This window comes from Dendronephthya gigantea, unplaced genomic scaffold (assembly GCF_004324835.1).
Source record: "Dendronephthya gigantea isolate DGI-Jeju-01 unplaced genomic scaffold, DenGig_1.0 000035F, whole genome shotgun sequence".
Taxonomy (NCBI): domain Eukaryota; kingdom Metazoa; phylum Cnidaria; class Anthozoa; order Malacalcyonacea; family Nephtheidae; genus Dendronephthya; species Dendronephthya gigantea.
Genome location: NW_021163045.1, coordinates 95,921 through 120,189, shown reverse-complemented (window position 1 = coordinate 120,189; position 24,269 = coordinate 95,921). Strand labels below are relative to the sequence as shown.

Below are 24,269 nucleotides of genomic sequence, written 5' to 3'. Positions count from 1 at the left end.
AACCTAGCTGCTCACTGAAATCTTAAAGATGACTGCCAATACAATTCTGGGGCCGGTTGTATCAAGCCCGTTTAGCTTAAACGGTGGATACGTCAAAATTAAATAACACTCTTACATCTCTCTTGAATGAGTCAACTTGAATATTATGCACTGAATATGTAGTAATACGATAGACTTGCTTTCTATTTAGAACTTAACCACCGTTTAAGCTAAACGGGCTTGATACAACCGGCCCCTGGTGTTAATGGCACCGTACCAAGTTGTAGGCTACGATTACAAGCTTTGGCTGATGGCGCAAGCAAACAACGCGCGAGAATGACGAATCTCGTGGTCGTACTAATTGGGAAAGCTAAAGCTCCCCTATTGGCAATCTTTCTACGTTCTCTAGGAAGTGAATAAGTGATTATTAGAAACACTACTCCTTCCAAAAACCTTTAAGGCCGGCGCACACTAGAGCTATGTGCTTAGCAAAAAGTCATTCGTGGCCATCGGCGTAAGCCAGTTGCTCTCGTGTGCGGGCGACTTTTTCGGCGACTTTTGGCACGAATGACGAAAGTCACTGGAAAAGTCGCCCGCACACGAGAGCAACTGGCTTACGCCAATGGCCACGAATGACTTTTTGCTAAACACATAGCTCTATTGTGCGCCGGCCTTTAAATTGATTTTGAACGCTCATCAGAATTAAAAACAATAAAATAGGATTGCACTTTATAATTTTTACTAGGTAAAATTTCAATACCAAATGCCAGTACTTACTAATACTGATTTAATACTAATTAAATACTTAATTATGATTCAATAACAAGTGTAATGTAAGGTACTACATTTATCTGTCATAGTTAATTAGTTGACAAATTAGTTCCCGTAAACATTAACCCAAATCCTACAAAATCTTATTTACAGAAAAAACGAGTTACACCATGAAATAACCAGACTGCTTTTATAGAACAACAAAGTGCATTAAGGCGGATGTCATCATTTAGCGCAAAATGTCGCCCGATCGAATTTTTATGCTCGCTTTGTAGTTAAAACGGTCGAGTGGAACTAATCTCATAGGATGAGCTTGAAATTTCAAAAGAATACAATCAGAAAAATCGATCACGCGACATCGATTATACATCTCTCATATGTAGTCAATATTTTTTCCCTTTTTACAGGCTGGAAATTTTTTTCTAACACAAATGATAAAAACAGGAAACCCAACTATTATTCTAACACCCGGCTCCATGCACAGTCTCTAGTTGGTTAAAATATATAGCTATAATAATTATATCCAGAAACTAGACTAAATCACACGTTATATCACATGACCTATTGGAATATTGATCAAATGGGATCATTACGGATAAAATAAAAAAAAGGGGTGCCAGGTAATCTCTGGTATGTGCCTATATGACACGAGTACGTATATTTTATCGTAGAGGTTGTCATCGCGTTCTCAACTATAGCTTTTAGTCGTAGAAAGAATAGGGAGTTGTTTATAGTTCAGAAAATTACAGAAAATATGTTTATTAACGAAGTAAGTATAAGGCGGCTTTCCACCGTCGAGTTTTTTGCATGTACGTAAACGCAGGTAAAAGCTTAAAAACTTCTAAGTTGTTGTATAATTAAATTTATACCAGGAAAAACACACCAAATCATCAACAGAATCGTTGATTTTTTTTCTTAAGTATTATTTGAATGATTTTAAACTTTTACGTGCGTATTAGAAAAAAGAAAAATTACTTCTGTTCATAATCCAATCCAGAGCAGTGGCGTAACCAGCCTGACGATTTAGTCCCGCGATGCCTAATTTTCATTTATTATCATTATTCATTTACTTAATAGACCATTGTGTTCACAGTTGCTCAACACCAAATTTTACCATAGCATCACAGAAGGACTAATTTGCCACGCTGGCCAAGCCAAGTAAATTATTGTGATCTCAGTAGCACTCCACACCGACATCACGATCATGTGTGCAGGGTAAAGTAGGCATATTCCATCCAGCATGTGAGCAATCCCAGATATATATTTCATTATCACCATAAATGCAGCTGACTTCAGAGAGCAATACAGGACCACTTCCTTCACCAAAGTGCCTCATAATTCCTACTCCAGCGAAACCCAATTGACGACAGATGACCTCACCAACCTCAGACGATACCGTTTCTCTATTTTCTATATTACAGATTGTGCCCCAGCCAAATGTTGGATGATATATTTCCACTCTTCCGCTCATGTTAGTACTTGAATCATTTAATCGAATTTGCAGTTCAGAGATGGCTATAATATAGAATTTGTAAACAATTATACAGATGTGAAGATATATTCGCCGTTGTTCCTGCACCGCACAATTGTTATTCAGTGTTAATGTTTTCTTCTTTAAGCAAAGTTTTTTATGGGTTCAAGTCAAATCATATAATATTATAGTAATAGAGAACTTGGTGTAGAAATATTTAAAGAATCCCTGCACCTATAGCACGATTCAACAAAATCAGTTGAGCATATATAGGCATAGTCATATAGTCGGGTGTTTCATGAACACAGACAAAGATTCAAGTCTTAGAAAGAAGAAGAACATTTTACAGGATAAACACCTAAATCGTTCTTTGCCCCCCCCCATATCCTTAATATAAATTTTCGTGGAGGATTTTAGTCATTCCTTGAAATTCAAAAATATATTTAAAAACCCGATAATTTTTTATGATAAAACTTAGAGAAGTTTATGTATCTTGTTAGAGGGTATGCGAGCTAGATGCCGTAAAAACGTCTTCCAATTTTGTATGCCAAAAGTGCCGAAAAAGATAAGATTCTTACTTCAAAATTACCATAGATATTCGCTACGAGGCCTCAGGAAGGTTGTATAACAGGCTTGAGGGAAATTAAAGAACTAAAATGCGAGCATATACCTGAGCATGTAACTCCATCGAAAATAGTCCCACTCTTGCAAGTGCAAATGAAAGAACCTGGTGTGTTTTTGCACGAGCGTTCAAAACCTTTTTGATTGCATGGTGACGACATGCATTCATCGATATCTAAACGGAATAGTAACGATATCTGAAAGTATATAGTAACTATGAATTCTATTATTATATTCGTTTTGAAATCAATTGTGTTTCTTGCAATCTGATTGGTTAAAAATTGTGTGATTAATTCCCAAATCGCACTATTTTTGAGCATTAATCACATCATTTATAAGCCAATGAGATTGAAGCTCTGCACCACAATAACCAATCAGATTTAGTATTTCAGTCCAATCGAATTACGGGGGAAACTCACAAAATTCTATTATTGTGAGTTTTTAATGCCCCGCAAATTTTTTGACATTACTCGCATTTTACACTGTTTACGGTTGTTTCAGCCAATAAATCGTTTTTGAATTTGTTTAATTCTTTGTGTGATTTCAAAATGAGTAATAATAAAGTGGAAATTGCATTTCGTGTCGTGCAATTTTGGTGTGAAATCAAACTTGTGATTACAAATTTTCTAATCACGGGTTTGATTTCACACCAAATTGCACTCCACTCAGTGTAATTACTATTATTAATTGTTCTGTCTAGCTTAAATACTCCTGTCTGAGACTTTATGATTTAATTCAATATGGGAGACAGTAGTTCTGGCGAGTAGGTCTACCCGAGAGGTATTATTCTCTTTGTTTGCCAAAGACATTTCCTTTTTTAAGAAGAATTCTATTGTCTTTTAAAGTAAAATAATGGTGAGGCATCGACATACATTTTTAGAAACACGAGAGTTTGGGAGAACGAGAAATAATCTAAAGAAAGGACGCACGCTTTTCTTTCATAATCGGTCCTTTAGCCCGGACCATCATCAGTGGAAAAAAGTGTTGTGATCAGCTGCTCCTATTATTAAAATCGCACAACTAAATTGTGTTGTTTCCCCAAACCAACGTCCAAATTTACTATTATATCACAATGCAAACTTTTAAAGAACTTATAATGGAACGTTGTCTGGGAGAAATAGTAGATAATTATTTATTATATACATACCTGTGCAAGCATATCCGTTGTATTTGAAACCCTTATCACAATGACAAATTTCAGAGCCGTTAGTGTTAGAACAGTAACCGTGGAGACATGAAAGCTTTACGCATCTTCCTTTCAGTGAAAAATTAATAAATATACAATTATCAGTGATAGGGTTTGAAATGTGGAAATAATTTCTTCTTTTTACGAAAATACAAGTATACAACTGGTCTTATTATAACAGTCTTATGCTCAGTGGGTATTAAATGGTGTATTTTAAATGGGAATACGTTTAGTTATAGTTAAATAATGATTAAAGTTACCCAGCCAGCGCATCACCAGATGTTTTCGCATGCATAAATTTTTGCTAAGCAATGTATTTCAATATGTTTTAATTTTCATAGACATTAATAATTAAGAATGTGAATCATGCAATCTCTTCAGAATCAGCATATTTCTAACGGCCTACATATGTTTCGATTTTTCCGTATAACCCAATGTCAGGACCGTGGTCATATTCCGTATCTGGACCAGTATCCCGAATGTCTCACGCATGCAGTTCTCAGTAATATTATTGACCTTCCATTTTCGGTCTGTAGAGTGAAATATCTGACCGAGATTTTTTGCATGCAAATCCATACCGATCTGGTGCTCGTCTCTCTCTGTGTGGTCGGGCTGCAGCAGGTTCTGGATCTAGCTGAGGTCCAAGGACCTCTTCACCATCTATATCGAGTCTAAGTTCCTGAGACCCCATTGAGTTAAAATCTGAAGCTCTGACATTCGTATCGTCGGAATCTGAACTGACCTCGCTATCCGTTGACTGTAAACGTTGTGGCCTCTCGTAGTCCTTTTTCAAACGACGATGATTTACGACCTTTTTCCTTCCCCCTCGCGAAACAAGTTCCACTTCGTAGGAGGTATCTCCAATGTGTTTAACCACTATATAAGGGCCCTGAAAGCGTTCCCCGACTAATTTCTTGGCTGAGCCCTTTGGTTTCTTCGGATGGTAAATCCACACTCTCTCCCCAAGGGGTAAAGCGGTTAAAACGGACGTTTCGTGCTCGTAGGAGTGACTCATGCTGACGTTTCTTAATAATTCGATTTCGAACTTTTGTATGTAACTGACCGAGGAAAGACAGTTTTTTTGAGAAGTCCTTTGCTTCTTTTCCTTTGAGCTGGTTTAGTTTCTCAGTGCCAATCATATCAGCTTTATTTCTGCAGGTGAAACCAAATATCACAGAAAATGGCGTCTCTCCCGTCGTTGTGCTACTTTTTGTCCTAATTGCGGCCAATGCAATCGGCAGTCCTTCGTCCCAGTCCGTTTGGTCCTCGGCTTCAATTTCCATTGCTAAACGCTCTGCAATATTCCGAATCATCCGTTCTACCTGCCTATTGCACTGGGGATTGTACGGTGCGCTGCGACTTCGTCGGATATCTATTGGTTGTGTAGCTCTTTTAGTAATTCCGACTCAAAGTTCTTGCCTTGGTCGGAATGTAGAACTTCTGGGATACCATTCTCGCAAAATTACATCAGCAGTGGTCTTCGCAGTTTGATCTGGTACTGCAAAAGCCTCTACCCACTTGCTGAGTGGATCGGTGAAGGAAAATATGAACCTATTTCCCCCTGGTGTCTTGGGTAAAGGGCCAACAAAGTCCATATGCCAACATTGAAAAGGTTGTTTAGAAATGGCAGCTCTCCCACCTGTGGTCCGTCTGCTTTCTGCACCCCTTTTCTTTGAAGACAACTTTCACAGGAACGGCAGCAATCCTGCACATCACGTTTCCAATTAAACCAAAAAAATCGGGTTCCAACATTATGTTGGGTCTTGGCGACACCAAAATGTCCTGCTTGGTCATGAAGGAGTTGTAGTATACGTGGTACCTCCGATTGCGGGATCATCGTTTGTACAATGTTCCGTCCATGACGTGCTGTTTTCAGAACTAGTACGTTGTTGACCAGGTTGATGTTCTTGCCATGTGTCTTGATAAAACTGTTAACATGACGTTTGATATTCTTTGGTTTCACCCGAGTAGCAACCCAGCGATAAATCACGCCAATATCTGCATCCTCCATCTGAAGCGCGCCCAATTCTCTATCTGTCCATACCCGTCAATATTTACCGGCTTGAATGGGTGCACGACTTAACGCATCAGCAACAGTCATTAACGTTCCAGGACGGTGTTGAATGGTGAAATCGTAAATATCAAGGCAGACGCGCCATCTGGCTAGCTTTCCTCTAGGCTTTTTAAGTTTTCGCAATTATGTTACTGGCTTATGATCCGTGATGACTGTAAAGTGTCTCCCTTCCAAATACATCGTCAATACGTCTAAACTCCAAACGACAGCTAAACATTCCTTTTCTGTGGCGGAATAATTCTTTTCGACGGTAGTAAGTGTTCGGGATGCATAAGCGATTACTTTTTTTCTTGTGTAAGAACCGCACCCAGGCCAAGATCGCTAGCATCTGTCTCGACAGTGAATTCTTGCTTAAAATCGGGATATACCTATAGTGTTTCAATCTTAACACAACAATACCAGAACTGGTGGAGATGTGAGCCGGCGTTTCAGAGTGCAAAATGCCATTTCACATGCTTCCGTCCCGAAGAATTTAACATTTGCTCGGGTAAGTTCGTGTAACGGAGCGGCGATATCTGCAAAACGATCAATAAAACGTCGGTAATATGAGGCAAGTCCAACAAACCGGCGACTTCCTGGACAGTGGTAGGCCGTGGAAATTGCTGGATCGCTTTAGTCTTATTTGGGTCGGGTTTAATTCCCTCTGAACCGACCACAAACCCCAAATAATGAACTTCTGCACGAGCAAAAACACATTACGATGGATTTAATTTCAAACCAGCCACTCTCAGCTTGTTGAAAACAAGCTTAAGGTGCACCAAATACTCTTCGAAACTGCGAGAAAAAATGATGACGTCATCAAAATAATTATATAAGAAGTATTTGCCAATTAAGTTCGCCTAATACGGATGTCATCAACCTTTGGAACGTTGCTGGAGCCCCTTTAAGACCAAAAGGCATGGTGTTGAATTCAAATAGACCTTTGTGACAGGAGAATATATATAGTGGGTATTTCATGTTCAACAACATCGTTCAAACCTGTCTCACCGTCAATAGAAAGGACATTCCCATTCTTCTGAATCATTTTGTAAAGTCGTCGACTCGTCGTTTCTCGCTGGCTGATAATTGTGACTCATCTGACTTTGCTCGAGCCAGTTTATCAACCTTTTGTGCCCTGTCCGCCTTATCTGCTTTAGTAGACTTACCAGGATGTTTGGACAATTCACTAATGACAACAGGTTCCACAATGTTTGTTGTAAAATGTCCGAAAATTGTACCAGCATTTACCTGCCGGGAAGTATTAGTAGGGTTTGTAACGTGCAGCAGAACACGATTGCCCTCTCTTACTGCATCATAGACTCTACCAAATTCCAAAGCTATTCTATTCCAAAGCGCTCTGACCTCCTCCTCCATGCATATTCGATAATACCCACAGTACCCGGTAATAGCTCATCGTCCAGTTTGCCCTCAATTACCTGCATTGACCTAGAGGGAACAGTCACTGCTGATGATGCGTATATACGACAAATTCGAGGCGAGGTTGTGTTACCACTGTCCTGGTTTGATAATTTATCATTGCCTGATACAAATACTTGTGAGCCGATTGACAAATGCATTTTTAAATGAGGCAATAAATCCATGCCAATAATTGCTGGGTAAGTTGACTTCTTAACTACTGTGAACCGGTGTTGAGGTATGTGCTGATCACCCGCTTGACAATCAGTGACTAAATCATAAACTGTTCCCATCCCAGAACCATCTACAGTATGGGGGGCAAATTTGCAGTTCAATTTGTACCCTCTAGCTTGTGATGCTAAAGACTCTTGTAGTACACTTATTTGTGCCCCAGTGTCCACCAACCATGTGCAAGGTAGACCCCCAACTGTTCCCTTAATCTCTATGCTTTTAAAAGTTGAATCCCCAATGTTTGTAGCTGAAACCGAACGATTATAGTTTCCCGGTCCTGCAAGTGGCTGGAGAGGGCTGGATATACTCTCCATCCCCTGCTAGTTTCCCGATGGCGGTGGGTTAGGGGATTTGCATTGCGAGGCTCGATGTCCAGCCTTTTGACACCTAAAGCATACCCCAGAGAATGGTTGGCTACTTCTCTGGCCATCCCGGGCAACCCAGGGTCTTGAACGACAATCACGAGCAAAATGCCCTACCTTCCCACAGTTAAAGCACTTGGTTGATGACCTTGTTGATCGCTGGCTCTGGTTTTTACTCTGCATAGCAGCAACAAATGCTTCGAACTTTTGCTGACTAGTGGTTAGTTCTTCCAACTTTTGCATGATCTCCACCTCAGGACTTTCAGCCGACTGACGACTTCCCATTCTGCTCGTGGAAACAGCAGAAACTGTTGCGTTGGTTTGCTCGATTTTCATTGCACGCTGTACTAGCTCATCAAGGGTCGCAGTGTCAGCCATAACCCATGATAATTTGTGGCAATATCACCTTTCAACGCGTTGCTAAAGTGTGCCAGGGAAATAGAATCGTATGTGTTCTTATCTGTAACCTCTGGAAAAGCTTTCTTAACCAGTTGAAGTATTGAATACTTTAGTTCAACAGCAGACTCCCCGGTTTTTGGCGACGGTCAGCCAGTTCCTTTTGCCAATCTGTAACAGTTTTCTTTGATTGAAATATTCTACATTTCTACGTTCGCTCTGTTCTTAAGCCAGTTTCATCATAGGAAGCCCAGACAAATGAGTTGAAGTCAATAAAAATCCGTAAAACACTTGAGATATGTGTTAAAATGAATTAAAGTATGTAATTTTCACTACAAAACTACTGTTAGAACCATGTGCGTGCTCTAGTGGCGCTGCCATTTGACTATGTAACTAGCGACGTAACTTACTATATTATTGCGAAGGATGGAAACTCTCGCCTCAATTTTCAACATTTTGACAAATAAAACACAAATTACTATAGTAAAACGGCACGTCGACTGCTAAATGCCTACCATAGGTTTAAGTTGAATAATCAAACTATCCTTTCATAATAAAAATAGTGCTGAATTCAAAGGAAAGCGCTAGAAAAACGTACACAAATTTTGTAAATTGGCCGAAATTTTCGTGAATTTATGCGGGATGTAAGTACCTAACCAAAATAGCGGCGGCAGAAGAATCTGATTGGTCGATCATTCTTTGTTTACCTTTCTCGATCAATCTGATTGGTCGATCATACTTTGCTTATTTTTCTCAACCAATCAGATTCTTCTGCCGCCGCCATTTTGCATGGTTAGGTACTTACATCCCGCATGAATTCGCGAAAATTTCGGCCAACTTACAAAATTTGTGTACGTTTTTCCAGCGCTTTACTTTGAATTCAGCACTATTTTTATCAGTTATGAGAGTATAGTTTGATTATTCAACCTAAACCTACGGTAGGCATTTAGCAGTCGACGTGCCGTTTTATTATAGTATTTGTGTTTTAATTTGTGAACATGTTGAAAATTGAGGCGAGAGTTACCATCCTTCCCAATGATATAATAAGTTACGTCGCTAGTTGCATAGTCAAATGGCAGCGCCACTGGAGCACGCTACATACATGGTTCTAACATTAGTTTTGTAGTGAAAATTACATACTTTGATTTATTTTAACACATATCTCAAGTGTTTTACAGATTTTTATTGACTTCAGCTCATTTGTCTGGGCTTTCTATGGTTTCATCAGTTCTCTGCTATTTCGCGCTTCTTCATCCTAATACTTCATGTCATTTTACCATTACTAATATTAATCTAACACTCGGAAAAAATATGTTTTATGTACATTGTATTTCTGTGCAAGATACAGGTGAAGATTCCACCAACGAAGATTTAAAAACAAATGTAAACCTTACAAGTGCGAGTCAATATCCCCCCTTTTAACGACTAACAGCATCCACAAATTGAAAAATTAAAACAGGCAGTTGTCCCTTCACGTCGAAAAAAATAGTAGCGAAGATCATGATTCGGTTAAAGAGATACCGAAAAATTAAAAGATATACATAAAAAGCTTCTTCAAAACAGCCGGAGGGCGAAGAAGAGCGCCTGAAGCACTGTATCGCGGTTGTTAGTGGTCATTGCCATTGCCAGTTGGGCCCATGTCTGGCGTCAGCACGAAAAAATACGCCATATTTTTTGCTTCACTTTTTTGCCAGGAACAAGTCCTTCAGGAATTTTAATATAGCTCAGTGCATTAGACTTCATGCACGGGGCTCATGTCAGCAAATAACTCAATTCAATGATTGGAATCACTCCGTGTTCCATTTCTATCAGTGTGTGAATTTCTAAAATTTTCTGTCAGTGTATCGACAATGAAAACCGACAATTTCAATGAAATATTAGGCAATAAACCATTTTCTGATGGGATTAACGCCGTTTTTCTGACATGAAACTAATATCGCGATGTACACATTTTCATCAATAGGAATTTTTAAATCTCAATTATTTTTTTAGAAGAAATATTTGAGACTTTATACAACAAATAATACTTTCACGGCTGGATTGCGTAAATTTTATACTGTTGTATGAAAATTTCTATTTGAACTAATATCGTGGTTTGCACTGTAGAAACGTACCTTTTGGTTGTCGATTTTCGCCTACGACCAGAAGAGTTCTTGCATCGTAGCTTTTTGGTAACCGAATATGACCTAAAACATTTCTGCTGGAGATGTTCATTATATTTATAACGATCGATCTTTTTCTTTTCCAGTAAATAACGCCTCCAATAACATTCTGTAAATAAGCATCAAACATTTGATTCTTTCCACGACCATAGTAATCTACTTCAATTACGACAGCTTCTCTCTGAATCGCGTACACTCTCTTGCTGTGATAATCTAGAGACACAGAGGCTTTTGATCCATGAGAAATCTTTAATATATTTTGATTTTTAGCGACCAAGTCTTTTTTCCCCAATCCAAATGGTTCCTCAGTCCAAAAGAGGAATCTACAGAGAAACACATTACACACTAGAGCGATCACGTGATGAAAGTGGCTGCAAATACTGTGAGTCAGGTAAGATATTAAATTTCAAGAGATCAGAAGGTCATTTAAAGATTATTTACGTCTTCAAAACATTTTTCCTTTCAATGGAAGAACAGTCATCTAACAGAAAGTGAAGAAGCCATTTATAATATTCCGTCAGAAGCTAAAGACTAGAAGAAGTTAGTCAGGCAAGTGTGGAGCATTATGCTTTTGAATGAATAATTCTAGGCGTGTGGCTTTATTGACACTTTGATTGTCGTAGAAAAACATTATTGCGAAAGTAGCAGAACACAGAGAATTGCAATAAAAGCGGCCCTTGCATGAGGTTACTTTAATATGCAATACTTACCCTGCGATGGGGTCAATTGCTATTCCTGAAGGAGTGAAGGATGGAATTAGCTTTCCTTTATCCTTGCCGTCCAATGTGGCCACATTGATGCTACCTGGCCTATCACAACTCCAGAAAATACGACGTCCTATCCAATCGATTGTTAATGCGAACGCCATTGGATTTTTTACAACGACTTCTTCATTTGTACCGTCGTAATTCGCTCGATAAATCCCTTTCTTGTGTTCTGCAAAGTATAGTTTCTTGTCTACCGTATCAATATCTAGCGAATAAACGTTTTTTTTCCATAGATTATCACTGTGTCATCAAGTGTAGTCAAATCTACCGCTAAGATTCGACGCAGGTTCCCCAAGAGCAAATATTGCTCTGGGTAAGGTCCTAGGAAATGAATAATTTTTAGAGATGGGTAAAGTTAACATTTGGAATTTATGTCCGGCCTAGAAAAAACTCCTCACCTTGAATCAGTATAACCTAAGACTGATTTCATAAGCTTAATACAACAGTGCAATTACACCTGGCAAAGGGTGAAATTAATGCTCAAATTGCAATCTTCCTAGCTAATGAAATTGCAGTATTTGCAATAGATTACGGCGGATGTTATAATTTGTGCAAAAATAATATCAGAAATCCGTTGTATTGTCGAAATGAGAACTGAACATCGTTTTCATTATAAAACTATGACTATTTCGAGCGCATGTTATTTATTGCGTTTTTGAGTAAATTTCATTAGAACGTGAACCTACAATCATTTACTTATTTTAAACACCTTTTTTTTATTTGACAACTATTTTGTCACGTTTTTCATTCAATTATTTACTATTTCCCCCTTCCCCCATTGACAATGTTGAGAGTGATATTTTTGGCAAATCAAGTGGCTTGGTATCATAGGAACAATTAAGATTATTTTGAGGGAAGAGGGGGTAGATACTAGGTGTAATGACCGTGTTTCAATAAATTTTGCACATGATTGAAGTCGAATGTACTTGAAAAAGTCGTTGTACGTTAAAAAAGATATAATTATCTAAGTACCATCATAGAAACACATGTCCACATGTATACGCATTCTGTTCTTGTGGTATTCTTTCGCCGTCTGACAAGTTAGAGATTTAACCTCTTTTCCAGTTTTGGCTTTCAAACATCTGGTCTGCCATGCTTTGACGTCATCTTTAAGTTCAGTCAATTGTTTGTGACAAATGGGGATATGCTTGTTTCCATTGATCAGATTTCCACCAAAATATATCAAAATCATCATTTCGAATACGGCAATCATTTTCGAAATAAGAAAATTCCTGGTAAACAATGATAAATTCTGGCAATTTTCATAGGGACTTTGTGCTCGTAGTACCGATTTATGGAACAAAATTTAATTTTGGGATCAAAATTTAATTTTGGGAATAAATTAAAATGTCATAAATTATTCTTTTTAAAGTTTTTTTTTACAAATCGAAATTGAAAATTTTCAATCAGGTAGTTTCGTCGTCATTCAAATGAAGCAAATAATTTCCTAAGCTATAGCTAGACCTAATCCTATATTAGCCCCGAGCCGGTGCGAGGGTACTAATTTCGCCAAGAGATTTTAATTACGCCGGAAATGCAAAGTTATGCGCATGCGTGAGTTCAAGACAAGTTAAAACTGGTAACTAGCAAACGTTTACAAACGTGCGATTAGCTAAATAAAAATTTGGGTCACGTCAGCATATTAACTGATATTTTGAATTGTAACACTTTTTTTTAAATAGTATTTTTCATTTGTGTGGTCTTAAAAACATACGAAAAATTGACCCGTAAAATTGGAAAATTTACGAAAGTATATATATTCTTCAAGGTGAATCTGTTTAGAAAGTAATTGAAATTTCGCTAAAAATCGTGGTATTTAAAACTATTCGTAGCACAATTATGATTATAGCCGAATTTGATACCTCGAGAGTTGGCTTTATAGTTGTACTTAATAAAGGATTTTACTTTACGACTCCGATAATTCAGCAGAAACGAGTATTACAGAATTTCAGTGATAGAAATATATGTTTATTGCTTCAGGCGAGGGACTTTGCATGCATGTATTTCTAGTATGAAATATAAATTAGTCTAGTCTATATGGGTCTTTAGTATCATTTCTGTATTGAAAAACGGCTTTCGAGCATTCTGATTGGCTCCCTCACCAGTCACTATGAGGCATAGTCGCTGCTCAGACGGCTCTCAGGAGAAACTATTGCATACTTGTTAACAGAATATCGCTGAAACTTGCTAACAGAATATTGTTATCTTTAAAACCAGGAACGGGGAATCAAGGAACGGGGAACCAGAAACGGGGAATCTTTAAAAAGCCGGAATGAGAATCTTCGGAATCTTTAAAAGCCGGAATGAGACTCTTCAGAATCTTTAAAACCCGGCATGAGAATCTCCGGAATAAGAAGCATGTAAACAGAAGGAGCAATAAAATAAATCCCGTTAAGCAAATTGTGTCATTCAATATCAACTTTTCTATAAAAACAGTCAATTTATGATAAAATGATTGAATTCTGTGGTTGGAATTTTGCAATAAATTAATATTTCAAAAACATCTAACAATCAACTGGTCTCCCACGACCACTCCATTTATGAATCATGCTTTTTATATGGTTGGAAGATGCACTTTCTAAGTAAATATAATTATCTTAAAAAAAAATAAAATATATAACTTTTCCCTATCTCTTGTATCTGGTTTAAAAGAATAAAATTAATATGTTAAGCAATATTATGTGAGCTGGATACACACATCATGTTGGTGTTTTTCTGTGTTCACTTTATGCCACGTGCGGTGACATGTCATCCGGCCTATGCTGTACTTAAACATGCTTCTAAGCTTACTTGTGCACTTGGCATGATGTCGTTGTTGGGAATACATACGTAGTAAGTTATTGACTAACTCACGAAGTGACACTGCACGAAACTGAACTCTCTGAATTTCAATATAAGAAATTATTTATCTCCTGTTTGCCTTTGAAATAAATCAATATTTCAAATTTTCGTGTTCACTTTATGCGTTAGGCCTACAATTTACTTATAGACCTGTTCATATAGCTTACTTAGGGAATATACGTAGTAAGTTGTTGACGTTTGTCACATGCATTAAATAATGCTACTGCGCATGGAGTGTGGTAAATAAATCTTTCATTATAAACACGAACGTTTATCGTGTTTAGAAGTTTATAATTTCATATAGTTCACATAGCAAATGTATTCATGCACACATGTCTTGTAAACAGTAGCTACATCCAAGAGCATAGCAATTGGTAACGCTATAATGGCGCTAACCTAGTCGACGAGTTGTCCACTTCACATTATTATACATACAACTTAAAATATTGTAGAGTGCAATTTTCTAACTTATATTTCAAAATTTACACAATCGCTTTCCTCTATTATACGCATAAAACCCACTTTTTTGCTTGAAAGGATAAATATACACTCTTGGCGATTATTTTATTCAAAATTGCATGAATCATGGCCCAGCTATGCCAAGTGATTGTAAGCGGAATTCGCCAAATTTTAAAACGATTAAATTTAAATGTCATACATTGTTTTCATTATTGTTGGCAACTATTTGTTCCAAACAATCTAAAAATCATATATGGAGAAAGAGAAATTTTTTTAACCTTTAGCTTTAGCCGGCTCGGATATCTCTTGAAAGTGTAAATTATCATGCACTCATATTTTTTGGCTTTACTGTATTTTATTAAACTTGTTCAAATTTTCCAGTATTTTTTAAACTAATAAACTAATAACCTTGGATTAAAAATGCATGTAATATTATGTACGGTAGATATCTACACATGATCTAGCTATTTATGTGTTAAGTTCATCCAATTTATGCGTGCTATTACTTGTGATTAAGCCAATATACTACTTATACATAAACCTGCTCTTAAAGCCTAATGCATACTGCGCAGCACTTTGCACGATGTCGTATTTGGCGCTGTGTAGAACGAGTAGTAATGATGCCACCACATGAAATATTCCCACTAATTCTGCTAATTGGGGGTAAATACTTCTACTAGACATACATGCATGCAAAATCCTCTAGCCTGAAGCAATTAACATATATTTCGAAATATGAATTTTTTATGATTTTTTTTGTGAAATACTCATTTCTGCTGAATGACCGAAGTCTTATAAGTAAAATCCTATATCAGGTACAATTATAATGTCGTCTCTCGAGCTACGAAATTCAACTATAAATAAAATTTGCTGCGAATAGTTTTAAATACCACAATTTTAGCAAAATTAAATTCACATGTCAATACGTGCATATTTTAAAGTACAAAATCTACCGATGTACCTGTTCAAAAATAGTCTAAAAAGCTTCAAAATTGTAGATTTTTACCGGCATTAGTTTGAATAAAAGTTTTTCTATCCGAAGGCATCTTTAACATCTTAATCTATTTCACAAGTCAATTTTTCCTATATTTTCAAAATCATCCAAATGAAAAATATTAATTCGAAAAAGTTAAAAACTTCAAAATATTAGTTATGTACAAAATACGTATTATCAGAATTGTAACTTGAGATTATTTCCGTGTCCTCAAATTTCTCTAAAATGTAAACGGCGAAAATAAAAACATAATTTTTCCCTACCTCTTATTATGCTCGGATATATCTCTTTTAAAAGTATAAATTAATACAGCATTATGTGAGGTGGATATACACATCAGGTGCTTCTGTGTTCACTTTATGCGTGCAGTTTCTTGTCGTTAAGCCAATACTGTACTTATATGCATGCTCTTAGCTTACTTGTGCACTTGGCATGATGTCGTTGTAAGAAATTCGTTTTACATAATTGACAGTTGTTACCTTGCACGAAATAATGCTACTGGTGTGTGGTAGAGAAATCATTAATTACAAACACGAACGATTTATTGTGTTTGGAAATGATTGAACCATATAAATGACACAGAGAACCTATTTTGCCATTTTTCCACATCAGTAATTTCATATGCTTTAAGAGGGCTTGTCAGTAAATATCAAACAAGTCTGGCCAACTTTCAAAAATCGTTTTAGCTCATATTTACTGGAATAATAGGCCTAAGTATCCCAAGAATTGGTGTGTAGTTAATTGGATCAAATATTGTTTTTAAAAGGAGAAATTTGCATTTTTTCGAAGACGGTTGGAAATGCTATTTTTAGCCCTTACATTTGATTGCACTTTAGCGGTTTCAAGCCAAGAAAATACTGATCCTATGCACATAAAACCACCTCAGCCTGCTAGTACAATTCTCACTCGACAGATTGTGCGACTTTGGAGTCAATAGAACAATTCTGACCTTTTAAAATAATCTTATTTGCAAGACCGGTAAATCGAGTCGATAAAAGTATGTTTTACAAAAATTCATATTGTGAATGTGCTTAAGCTTTGAATGTCTTGAAACTTTGCTAATCGGCAAGTCTAAATAACGTTCTTTCGAATGATATAAAGATTACTTTGGGCAAATGACTGTGCGTTACGCTATTGCCTCCCAAAATTGGTTTATATTGCTCACCTTTGACCCGTGCCGTCACTTTACACAAGACACAATCCATGTGTTTATCGTACGTTTAAAAGAGTCTCAATTGATATTTGGAAGACTTAAATCAAATCAATAGTATTAAGAATAAGGATACTTACATGTTTAGTTCTGAAAGTACTTCAAAGTAGCATTTAAACTGTGTCTTTATTAAACAAAACATCTTATTGTAGTTAACTATTAGTTCCTGGCTTGTCAAATGTCAACAGTTTAGACACAGGTAACCCATCCATATCAGGTTAGTATGTTTTATGACCACAAGAGCCCAAATTCAGTATTTTTGCTGGCTATTTATAATATTTTCCCTTAAAATCTCTCAGATCGCACGGAAATTCGGTATGAGTTAAAACATTAGTACAAACAACAGATCAGTTAAGAAGCTTTACTTTATAAAATTGCTCAAAATAGTTATTTACTATACAGTTACTATACAAATACTTAGCTTGGGTTCTCTGTAGTACAATGAAGTCGTAATAAACAATATTCCAAAGTTTAAGGCTTAAATTGGTGAATTGCAGGTACATGATTGGACCAAGTTCACTAACATATCTACATATGGCTTCTTTCTTTTCTGCTTCACACTAGATATATCTAGTTCAAAATATTTACATATTTCTTGCAGCATTGCTATTGAAAATTTGGAGAGCTTGGAAGTTGCTGCCATATCACAAATGTTGTATGAGTCGTAGGTAATTGGATGGTTAAGGGAAATCTCGTTCAAAACCTCATCTCGAATCCGGTAATACTCCTTCTCTGACGATAGGTCATCGTCATCATCATTGTCGTCTTCATCGTCATCATCATCATCATCATCATCACTTATACTACTCGCTGCTGGAACAGATTTCTTGGACGACAAACGAGAAAAAAACTTGCAATCTGTTTGGATGTCAGATACTCATCAGATTCAAATAGAGATGATCCATCAGTATCCCGCGCTTTTCTCATTGACTTAGAGACATTGTCAGGGTCTGCTTTCTGGCGAGTTTGTTCGCCAAGGAGAAATATGTCAGTCAAGTACTTCTTTTGATTCTTTGTAAGACGGCGACGGCTAGCACTACTTTTTAACGCCCATCCTATTGGTAATGGCTGAACATCTAATGACGTACTTGATCCTGAAGCACTCTCAATAATCTGGTCAATACCTGACTCTCCGCTTTCAAGGTTTTCAGCATATCTAAGCATAGCTTTGTCAAGGAGGGATTCTCTCTCCAGAGCGTACTTATGCTTGCCAATATCCAAGTGACGTTGGAGCGAGGAAAACCTTTGAAAGGTTTTCACGCATCCTTCCTCAGAGCAGGTAAAGAGAGTGTCATCTGTGTCACTACTCTCATCAGGAGATTCAGCAGTGGCTTCTGTTGTCCTTTTCTTGATATTGTGCCTTGGAGTGACGTCACAGAATGTTAGGTTGGGGTCGGAGGCATCTTCCAATTTAGTGAAGGAAGGCAATAGTTCTGCTGCGGGAGACGTCTTTGACTGAAAATTCCTGTATGGGATTTCTTTACCTACTCCGACACCGTATGCTCCCAGACCTTCATATGCTTATCCTTGAACTCAATATCATTGATAAAGCTCACACCCTTCCATTTTCCAAAAGCATCTGCATCAGGAATCGTTAAGGGACCACAAAGTACAGCTCTAACACTACGGACGCCATCTCCTGATTCTATGGCAGTTTTCATCTGAGCTGCATTTGATATATCATTGCCAGAGTTGAGGTAAGATCGCAAGTGATTTTTCACTGTGGCCGCTTTGCGATCACATGGACCTTTACCCCCTTGAGGATTCGAAAATCCATCCGAACGTCGACGTTGTGTTTTTTGGCGAGTTGTCGTACTCCAAGTATGGTAATTCCACTGTGATAGCACCCAGCGTTGTCTTGTCTGAACTTTATAGATTTTAACTGTGGCATCACCTGCTTCAGCTGCTGGATAACATCGTCAATCACAGCCAAAACAAAAAAGCTGTCTTGGTTGCTCTTTTGGAAAAGATGGACAAGGGTTAGCATCTGCATTGGTTTGTCTTCTTCTAACTTTCTCATCGCCACGCTGATGTGCCAAGATATGCCGCGCTTACCAAACCAGTCGGTTTGGCTTTCACGGTACTTCCTGGGGATGAATTTCACGGCCCAATCTAAAACAACCAGCACAGATTTGCTATCTAAGGTATTTAGCATATCGATGCGGCCTTCATCCTGATTGATAGATCGCAACAAGTGTGATTTCCACGCATCAACATTTTTCTTTGACTGCTCTACCACAAATTTTATTTCTTCTTTTTCTTCATGGCTTATAAGAATCGCTTTATCCAATACAGACTCAATTTCTCCTACAGCAGTAGGAAAGAGGTTGCACCTGTCGCAAGCTAAATCATGCTGATGATCGCACGTGCTTAAATAGGCTTTGTCATTACCCTGGCTCAAAGCATAGGGTCTGCAGTGGTCAGGTACTCTTGAGCTCGATGATACATGAACCTATAAAATATTGATGTGATGGATAGATTCACAACACTTAACTGAAATATACATGCACTCTTATACACTCTCGGCATAAACGCTAATAGTACTATACTTGATTAGTAAACATGCGTAAATATTAACAAAGAAAATCCAGCTAACCTTGTAATCTTCTTTAAAATAACGTTTGGCCAGTTTAAGCTTGCTGATCACCTCTTTTGACCAAGATAAGCCGTTTTCGTAGTTGTCTCCAAGTTTGTCAGCTACTTCAACCAGGTCGTCAAAAGCTTTTGCCCCTTCCGCCCAGAAATAGTCCAAACCCTGAAGAGACTTGCGGGTGGATGCCGCGCAGACGTTAAGTATCCTAGATAGACTGCTATGGCTGAAAGGTGAACTAAATCCAGTTTCGGCGCAGTAACCCTGATACTGTTTGATAATCTGTTCAGGGATGGACGTTCTTATGACATTCGGTATTTTGATTTCAGATCCAGATGACAGTTTCAGTGTTTTTTCTCCGAAGGGCAAATCCTGGATAATTTGGCACTTGTTATAAACGCCAAGAAGTGGTCAAGCTTTTCAGGAGACACCTTTATTCTTTTTTGTTTTTGTTGAGGAACTTCTGTACCTCTACCATGGAGGAAAAGATGATGTCGTGCGATGTTGTAGCGATATCGAGATAGATCTGGCAGCCATCTCTGCAGTGTTGCAAACCTAACTTTATCAGCTATGATAGACAGCATTTGTCTACGGCTACTCCAGTGGCTGCAATTCTCGTAGCACTCCACCATAGCTTCAAGCAAAGAGGAATCCATGTCATCAGCACTCTTTTGTCTTTCCGCCTGTATTGCGCTAAGCAGCATATCTGAGTTTTGGGGGGCAAGTTCCTCTAGGGCAGCTAAAGCGATCTGTTTCCCTTTCCTCACATAACGTCGTTTTGTGCGCTCTGCTGCTGTGTCCCACGGGATGGTCATGGATGTGCGGATTGGGCTGACATCTCTGGAAGCTAGAAACAGGCGCGGATCTAGGGGTAGGCAACATAGTCAAGTGACTATGGTAAATTATCCAGATAATAATTACCGAATTCCCAGTTCCCAATTCCCAAAGTATTCATTCATAAGTGGAAACATGACAGTTAATTATTCATATTTTCATATCACAGTCCAGTTATTTATAGATATATAGCTCATTGGTATTTAGGCAAGCCAATGAGAGGCAGCTATTTTGCCTATGCCTGGCGGCCGATACAGCCTTGTGATTGGCTAATAGCTTTTTTGCCTAACCAAGACGAATTTGCCTAACTTGACGTAATCTGGAAGCCTTATGATTGGGTAATTTTTTAAAATTCTATTCTTTCATTGGCTTGCATTTTTTGCCTAATCTTTGGCGAGGTGAACCAATCACTGTGCTTCGTAAGCATGTCTGTGTTAGTCATGTTAGGCAAAGACTAGGCAAAGAGTGGAAGCATGCCTTTTCAATCGCTCTGAGCATCGAAGGATTAAATTTCGAAGTTATCTTCTGCTTTTTCGCGTTCGCTTTGTTATTGTGTTATTTTACAATGTCTTCATCGTCTTGCAGTGATTTGTACGAGCCATTCGAACGATTTAGAGTGTCTAAATGACGCGATATTTATGCGACGTTCGATCTTTGTATTTATGAAGGCGACACGCTCAAGGCTAAGCTCAAATGTTTGTGTGGAATTATATGTGCCGAAGCACGCTCGTAATGGCAAGAAAAAGGCTTGTACTGCAATAAGTTAACTATATTTTGTCTATTCCATGCTATGCTTCTACATAACTGTGTTTTTAGATCTCAAATCGGCAAAATGATTGTCGAACAACAACAAGCATGGCTAGTTCTTTATGTATTCAAATATAAATTTACATATGTCTGCGCTGGCCGGGTCAAAAGGTTGCTATATATATATATATGAATATATAACTTAAATATGATATGAAAGACACAAACTTAGCATGTTCACTTTTAGTTACTTGTTATTATTCCGTATTCCTGATGTATATCACATGTATAAATAGTTAAATACGTTCATATGAAAATTATGAGCGAATACATCATGATGTTGACATTGTAACTCTGCCGTCAGTCCGCGACATAATTTTCTGATACTTGATCTAGCGTGATTTTAATTTCCTGTTTTGAATATTTCTTACTTCTCCTAAGTTCTGATGCTTTAGCTTCGGCCCTAGTACTAGTAGGTAAACAATAATACTCAAAGTTGGGACTACTCAAAGTAGGGACTAAGGAATAGTCATCTCAAAAACAATTAGCGTCTATTTTTAATACATCTTTTGTAGTTATAGTAGTTACATTAAAAGTGTATCCTAGGCACGCTGATGAGCCCTAATAGGGGGCGAAGCAGTTCAGTTGGTAGTCTGACGACTATCATTAAAAAATCGAACATCTTAATATGCCAGTAAATGAGTCATGCGTGACGTCATACGTGACGTCATAAATGACGTCATATAAATGACGTCATAAAATTTGACTAAGGTATGAAAAATCCTAGATCCGCACCTGGCTAGAAAAATATTCAACTTCTCTCTTGTACTACTGCCAGCATTTACTCCTTCTTCGTCACGTGTGTCTTCTAGTTCTAAAAGTTGAGAAAATCCTGAAGGGCTAAACAGTGTTGATGATTCTTGACTTTTTGGAGTTTGAAGGCGCTCTTGAATGCAGGTTTTCTGCTGAGGTGTCTTGAAAGAAATCTCTTTTGAATCGTCCTAAAATTTGAAAGCATCGACTTCAACATTGTTTTAGGTACTTTACGCGCTTGGGTTGAATCAATCTCTTTGTGCTATCATAGATTATTTGGTTTGATTTTTGTAATTTTATAGCTCAACACAGTCGAAAGTCTCCCCAGTTTCCCACTCGTTTCCAAAATGGAGAATAACAGATGACCCTCCCTGTCCTTCATAAACGTCGTATTTTCTTTCGATGTCCCCCACCCCCTCTCCAAAATGAAAGAAATACTCCAGCCCACATCCCCTCATTAAAAACGTACAGTCCCTAAAGTGTAAGTTTTATAACAGTTAATCTATAAAACCATATTAAATATCTACGTATCATACCAGTGTTGTTTCCTTGAACTGATCCTCCATCTTTTTGAAGTCTGTAATTTCCTTTAATTTCTCGCGGCATTTCCTGCATACGCCTTGCAATGAAATAAAAGTATTCTAATATAACCTAGTCATCCTTCAAAACTTCGTTAATTAATTTTCTTAGTTAGGGGGCATCTCAAAATTTCGACACTTTTCCCTAATGAATAACCCGCTGAAAAAAAGAAGAATTACTGTGACGTCAGAAGTGTTGATTTTTGAAACATATTGAGCTCATTTCACAACGTTTTATTTTTCTTTCACATTTTAATGCTTTTTTAATAGTAATTTTTAAAACTACACTAACAGAAAATATCGACACTTCCAGTATAAAATATTTTTCGCATTTCCTCCTTACCCCCTCCCCCCTTTTCGCGGGTTATTCATATAGGGAAAAGTGTCGAAATTTTGAGACACCCCCTTACCTGATCCAGCTTGTAAAAAGACACCAGTGTCACGTAGCAGTAACTCCGATTGTAACTTTCCGAGCCCTCTATCTCCTTTTGGCCAACTTTTTTTTGTCTTTCCATGGTTAGACAGAACGGGTGGTATTCTGCATCTGGTGCTCGCTCCCCTCGTCCATCCAACCCCAAGTTTTGCACGGTGAAGAGGACATATCGCCATTGAAGTGATATTATCTGGCCTCGTGAAAATACCAGCACGACACAAGATCAAGTCCACCTCATTTTCTGGTCCAGAAAACGAGTACGATGCCATGTGCGTTGTGATGTCTTTCACGCACGAAAGTAAGGGGACTACTAGTACTTCTTGTTCTCTATTTCTAGTATCCGCTCCACATAGTCCTCCAACAATTGACTTTAACGAGCAGCAAGCTTCCATATTTGTAACATGCACGTATTAAAGCAGTATAAGGCGACTAGACGCCTTACAATCTCGCACCTATAGTATGCCTGTTCGCAGGTTGGGATAATCGAATGAAAATTTTCACAAAAGGAAATTGAAGAAAGTTGAAGAGGAAGTTACGTTCCCAAGATTGGTTTTGTTGTTATTTCATAGGCGGCCCAGAACTGATCTCACTGACCTCGCGCTACGCTTATGTTGTCTGAACAGTCTTTATATTATGACAAGGTAGGCAACTCTCACGCCAAATAAGCTAAAAACGCACGACGGTTGACCCAAACACTTTCACAAAACCGCAAATATTTCATAAAAATATGGCGAATAAGAAAAAAAAAGTACAACACATTAAACTTGAATAATTTTACTAGATTTATACTATATTTTTAGCATTCAAATGTATTCCTATGCATGTATAAAACGTGAATGTTTTTATGGTTTCTGGCAAATATATTTCAAAACCTATGCTGGGGACACCTTGCCTATACCTTCGTCATATTTTTAAATTGAGAATAGAAAGCTGATTGGCTCTTTTTAAACGACAGCCAATCAGCTTTCTATTCTCAATTTAAAAATATGACGAAGGTATAGGCAAGGTGTCCCCAGCATAGGTTTTGAAATATATTTGCCAGAAACCATAAAAACATTCACGTTTTATACATGCATAGGAATAAATTTGAATGCTAGAAATATAGTATAAATGTAGTAAAATTATTCAAGTTTAATGTGTTGTACTTTTTTTTTCTTATTCGCCATATTTTTATGAAATATTTGCGGTTTTGTGAAAGTGTTTGGGTCAACCGTCGTGCGTTTTTAGCTTATTTGGCGTGAGAGTTGCCTCCTTGTCATAATATAAGACTGTTCAGACAACATGAGCGTAGCGCGAGGTCAGTGAGATCAGTTCTGGGCCGCCTATGGTTATTTATTAAAAATATATTAATTCAT

At 37.7% G+C, this 24,269-nt stretch overlaps 1 protein-coding gene across 1 annotated transcript in view; it reads right to left on the bottom strand.

The window, feature by feature from the left end:
- Nucleotides 1-1,924: 1,924 nt before the first annotated feature.
- The window catches only part of LOC114525584 (neurogenic locus notch homolog protein 1-like), a 37,215-nt gene continuing 14,870 nt past the window's right edge, over nt 1,925-24,269 (bottom strand). Inside the window, exons 4-6 of the mRNA XM_028546970.1 lie at nt 3,990-4,097; nt 2,892-3,017; nt 1,925-2,265 (exon numbers count right to left, since the gene is read on the bottom strand). Coding sequence (XP_028402771.1) covers nt 1,925-2,265; nt 2,892-3,017; nt 3,990-4,097 — 575 coding nt within the window. The remainder of the gene's footprint in view (nt 2,266-2,891; nt 3,018-3,989; nt 4,098-24,269) is intronic.